General features: G+C 40.6%; 1 protein-coding gene across 1 annotated transcript; it reads left to right on the forward strand.

Annotated features, from left to right (window-relative positions):
• Positions 1-2,847: 2,847 nt before the first annotated feature.
• LOC123078696 (putative nuclease HARBI1) lies at positions 2,848-4,316 on the forward strand. Its single transcript, XM_044501289.1, has 3 exons — positions 2,848-3,460; positions 3,563-4,004; positions 4,297-4,316. The coding sequence occupies exons 1-3, from the start codon at positions 2,957-2,959 to the stop codon at positions 4,314-4,316; spliced, it is 966 nt and encodes a 321-aa protein (XP_044357224.1). The 5' UTR covers positions 2,848-2,956.
• The last annotated feature ends 1,684 nt before the right edge of the window (positions 4,317-6,000 follow it).

The raw sequence follows: 6,000 nt of genomic DNA on the forward strand, positions 1-6,000 counted from the left end.
TTGAATCTGTATTATAACTTGCCATGTTTACATGGGTGCCATCATATTTTCTGGTCCTTTTTGGCTCATGGTCAGTAAGGGACTTTTGATCTATGAAATTAGTAGATTCATGCCATGCCTTTGTTTGCCATGATAAGTTCCTGTAACATGTTGTTTGATAGCTCTAAACATTGCAACCTGATGTTATTTTCTGCAAAGTCTGAATTGTTATTATTTGCAATCTTGTCATGTGTGTTTGAGCATGTTATAGTGATTTCTAGAGATAGCTCAGTGTTCATGTTTTGTAATGCTTTACCTGTACATCATGCCCATGCCTTTTGTTTTCATATTGTGATGTTGTAGCATATTATTTTGATGCTTGCAATATGCCTAGTTGCTGTTTTGGACAGCTGGTCCTTTAAACTTGTTTCATGTGTGTGTGTTGAACCGTTGCTCCGTTTTGAGTGTGCTCTATATGAAACTTGCTTGATTTTGCATGTAGTTTCATATTATCATGTTGCATCCTTGTTTTGAGGTGTTTGCTTGATGTTTGTATGCATTTTGCGTCAATGCCATGTTTAACTTGTTTTGCTCATATCTTTTAGGCCGTAGCTCCAAATATAATGAACTTTATATGTAACTTGACTAGAATCTCGTGTGGATCATCTTGGTGCATCTTAACTTGCTGTTTAACAACTTCAACTTAATGTTTGTTCAGATCTGGACCAATTTCGAAATATGCATATGAGGACTTACCGGAATTGTTATATGTTGTTCCCGGCCTCATTTAAACTTGCCTTGATGTGTTGCTCTCGTTTGCATCATCTCTTGCCATGAGTAGCTTCATGTAGCTTTGTCATGCATCATGCTTGTGTGTGCGTTATGTCATGTTCATGTGTGGTGTGTTTACTATGTTGTGTGCTTCTTCTTGTTAGTTCCTGTTTCGTTGCGATCGTGAGGATTCGTTCGTCTATGCTGGGTCCGTCTTCGTGGATTCATCTTATTCATGGACTCGTTCTTCTTCCTAGCAAGATTTCAGGCAAGATGACCGCTACCCTGGATCTCACTACTATCATTGCTATGCTAGTTGCTTCGTTCTATCGCTATGCTGCGTTACCTATCACCTGTTTATCAAGCCTCCCATATTGCCATGAACCTCTAACCTTGACACCTTTCCTATGCAAACCATTGTCTGGCTATGTTACTGCTTTGCTCAGCCCTCTTATAGCGTTGCTAGTTGCAGGTGAAGTTGAAGATTTCCCCATGGTGGACAGGATTTTGGTTGGGATATCACAATATCTCTTATATTATTAATGCATCTATATACTTGGTAAAGGGTGGAAGGCTCGGCCTTATGCCTGGTGTTTTGTTCCACTCTTGCCGCCCTAGTTTCCGTCATACCGGTGTTATGTTCCCGGATTTTGCGTTCCTTACACGGTCGGGTGATTTATGGGACCCCCTTGACAGTTCGCTTTGAATAAAACTCCTCCAGCAAGGCCCAACCTTGGTTTTACCATTTGCCTCACCACCACCTATATTTCCCTTGGGAGTAATTAACCCAAGGGTCATCTTTATTACAGCCCCCCCCCCCCGGGCCAGTGCTTGTCTAAGCGTTGCTCCAAACTAGAGCACCGTGCGGGACCATCCCTTGGTAACTTGGGTTACGTCGGTACCTGTACGCTTAGCTTATCCGGTGTTGCCCTGAGAACGAGATATGTGCAGCTCCTATCGGGGTTGTCGACACATCGGGCGGTCTTGCTGGTCTTGTTTTACCATTGTCGAAATGTCTTGTAAACCGGGATTCCGAGTCTGATCGGGTCTTCCTGGGAGAAGGTATATCCTTCGTTGATCGCGAGAGCTTATCATGGGCTAAGCTGGGACACTCCTGCAGGGTATAATCTTTCGAAAGCCGTGCCTGCGGTTATAGGCAGATGGGAATTTGTTAATGTCCGGTTGTAGATAACTTGACACCAGATCCGAATTAAAACACATCAACCGTGTGTGTAGCCGTGATGGTCTCTTTTCGGCGGAGTCCGGGAAGTGAACATGGTTTTGGGTTATGTTTAACGTAAGTAGGAGTTCAGGATCACTTCTTGATCATTGCTAGTTGACGACCGTTCCACTTTCTCTCTTCTTGCTCTTATTTGCGTATGTTAGCCACCATATATGCTTAGTCGCTGTTGCAGCCTCACCACTTTACCCCTTCCTTTCCCATTAAGCTTTGCTAGTCTTGATACCCATGGTAATGGGATTGCTGAGTCCTCGTGGCTCACAGATTACTACAACAATAGTTGCAGGTACAAGTTATGCGATGATCATGACGCGAGAGCGATGCTTGCTTGCGTTGAGTTCTTCTTCTGCTTCTTCTTCGATCAGGGAATAGGTTCCAGGTGGGCAGCCTGGGCTAGCAGGGTGGATGTCATTTGAGTTTCTGTTTATGACTCATCCGTAGTCGGATGTTGCTCTTATGTATTGTGATGTTGTATTCGTGTGGCATTGTATGCCTTATGTATGTATCCCCATCTATTATGTAATGTTGATGTAATGATATCCACCTTGCAAAAGCGTTTCGATATGCGGGTCTATCCTTGGTGGGACCTTCGAGTTCCTTTTGGATAGGGACGCATATTGGGCGTGACAAGAAGTTTACACTCGGAGAAAGAAAGGTATGTGACGCAGTCATCCCTTTGACATGGCCACTAAGGAAGCTTAAATTATGCAAAACTACTGCTCTTGTGATGTTGTTTTTCTCTGCCTAGTATTGAAAGTGGTCTTATTTTAGTATATGAGAAAACTGATGCTCTTAATTATGTATGTATATGTTACAACAGAAATGGTATTATCTTTGTATTCACTCCTGAGCTTCCTAGGCTCCTAGCTATTGGTTCTTTGCAGCCATAATAGAGATGGTATTATTATTGCTTTATTTATAATTATTATCATTGTATTAATTTTGTTTTCATTGGGTATAATAGTGATGGATTCTAGGAGAAATAAAATTATTAAGATTATCTTGCAAGAACAAGAAGAAGACGATGAACTATTTTTCCTTTTGGTTCCCGCTTTATATGCTTCCCTTTATGAGGAAAAGCATCCAGTTCACACATCATCTTTATCTGGGGCTACAAAGGTTAAGGAAATATTAGAAGGCCACGAGAGTTGGTCTAGGGTTGAGTTTCGGATGGAACCTGAGATTTTCAAGTCTATCGTGGATTACCTTAGAAGAGAGAATCTATTGAAAGGCACGTCGTGTGTTGCTATCGAGGAGCAGTTGGCAATGTTCATGTACATGATTTCGCACAATGCTAGTAATCAAGATCTACAAAAATACTTCCAACACAGCGCAGAAACAATTCATAGGAAGATAAACAGGATTTTTGACTTAATTCCAACTCTAGCCCAAAGATTTATAAAGATTCCAAGTTCACTCCAGCCCCACCCGAAGATTGTTTCGAACAACCGCTATTGGCCATATTTCCAGGTGAACCACTACACACACATCTCCATATCAATGGAATTTTTGAAACTTCTCCACATAGATTTCTAAACCTACCAACTTTGTTATTTCTTTTTCAATGTGCAGAACTGCATTGGTGCTATAGATGGAACACATATCCCCATCACTATTGCTGAAGATAAGGCACCCCCATTTAGGAATAGGAAAGGAACCCTCTCACAGAATGTCATGGTTGCATGTGATTTTGATCTGAATTTCACATTTATTTCATGTGGGTGGGAAGGGTCCGCATCAGATGCAGGAGTTCTTCGTTCTGCTATTAGCAAGGGGTTTCATGTGCCAAATGGAAAATTTTATCTCGTAGATGGTGGATATGCAAACACGCCTTATTTTCTTGCACCATATCGAGGAGTTCGGTATCACCTGAGTGAATTTAGGAGGCGGCGCTCATCTAATACGGGCTATGCCGACCATAGGGAGCTGTTCAACCATACCCATGCAATCCTCCGGAACCACATCGAAAGGAGCATTGGTGTTCTGAAAAAACGTTTCCCTATCTTGAAAGTGGGTAATCACTACCCAATAGAGTCACAAATCAAGATTCGGCGGCGTGTGTTGTATTCCATAACATCATTAGAGCTCAAAGTGGTGATGATGCATGGTTGGATCACCAACCACCGTTAATTCCACCAGAAACATATGTTGATGTTCCAGAGGGAGATGATGTCAGCCAACATCATCACAATGAGGCAAACGATGGAAACACTCTTAGAGATTAGATCACGATGCAAATGTGGGCTGATTATAACAACTAGTCGAACATGAGTTTATTTTGTAATTTTTTTATCACCTTTTCTTAGGTAAAGTAGTGGTAGAGTGAAATTTAACTAGTACCCCATTGTTGGTTCAATAATGTAGCTATGACAGCGCCTAGGGCATCTTGGGACCATGCATACGAGAAAGATCTTGTTGATATAATGCTTGACCACAACAATCCCATTTGTCGAGGTCAAAATGGGTGGACTGCTGAAGGGTGGACTAGAATTAAAGCAATCAAAACTGGTTGACGAGTTGAAGGAATCAAAGCAAGATGACATTTTCTCGATTGGAAACTGTGTGGCTGCGCTAGAACCAATGGAAGATTTATCAGTTGCAGAAAAAGCAAAGGCATTGTGGCTTTTCAAATGCCCAATGAATCGAGAAATATTCATCAATACCAAGGACTCAAATCTTCGGATTTATTGGTTGAAGGAGGAGATTTCTGAGACGTAGATAGCATAAGGTGTGTAAGCAGTTCACCTTCTTGTTTTGCACTACATCCATTTTATATTTATTTACTTTGTGGCATTATTGACTTGAGCTTTTTATAAGCTTGTTTCCCTCTATTCTGTAGTACATCAATCTTTGTCATATAGTTTCTTATCCTCTGTTCTGGATTATATACCAGATCTTGTGACCTTTCCCCTTGTGTTGAGCTAGGCAAGACATCAGTGTGTAATTTTCATGTGTCAAACTAGGCCTCTTCATTATGTCTCTAAAATCTTCATCTCCAGAGAAGAAATTCTTGAAATGGGCAGTTTTTTTTTTTGTAAAATGGTGCGCCTGAGTGCAGCGACTATCACTGCATGATTCCATTGGAATGGTTAGTTTTGTCAGAAACATGACTAGAGGTGCCATCTTCTATACAATTTTTTTCTTGTTCTTTTCTTTGGTCATACCAGCTACAGTCCTAGTATTGGTTTTCACCTAGACATCTAAACAAAGTGCCATAATGTATTGGTTTGTGAACTGGTTCTTAGGCTTCCTTGCCTCTTTTTTAGATAATAAGACTTCACTTTCATAAATCCATGTTTGTTTTGTCCTTAGTTTTAAAATTATGCAATTTTCTTCCCAATAATCATTACTAAAATTTATGCCACAGTAATCATAAGTAGTAGTTTGTTTTGTGTTTTAATATCCTTTTTATCAACAATTCGTGTTGTTCATTACTAGAAATCCAAGCTCTAGTCATACACTTGTCAATTGGATACATGATGCTAACTTCCTTTCTTTTTTCACAGTTCAGCCAACATGAAGCTGTGTTACCTGATGACGAAGCCGAGTGGGAAGAAGACCTGATAAGCACTAGTGATTGTCGCCTTGCTTTATCGCCTTGCAGCTCATGTTATTCAAAAGTGTCTTTGCTTCGTACACCATAACTTGATAATTTAGAACAGTTTGTAGCGATCAAACTTGAGCAATGATGCATCAGTGCTGGCTGTAACGATTGCTTTCGTGTCGGCACCCGAAATGATTTTGGTCAACACTTGGTCACCGTGAAATGCGAACCAATCAATATTTAAACCTTTTTGAAGTGATGAATTTCAGTTGTAATATTTTTCAAACTTCTAGTTTAGATGTGTTTTGTAGAAAAAATTTAGAATTTTCTGTGGAATTACCTATGATCCGTGTCTATTTCATGTAAATTCTTTGTTATATTTGCATTAGCATGTGTGGGGGTTCTCCTTCCCTGCCATTACGATTTGGGCAACAGGGGCAGTGGGGACATCTTCCCCATGCTGAGA

The sequence above is a fragment of the Triticum aestivum genome, chromosome 1B (genome assembly GCF_018294505.1).
Source record: "Triticum aestivum cultivar Chinese Spring chromosome 1B, IWGSC CS RefSeq v2.1, whole genome shotgun sequence".
In the NCBI taxonomy this organism is placed as follows: domain Eukaryota; kingdom Viridiplantae; phylum Streptophyta; class Magnoliopsida; order Poales; family Poaceae; genus Triticum; species Triticum aestivum.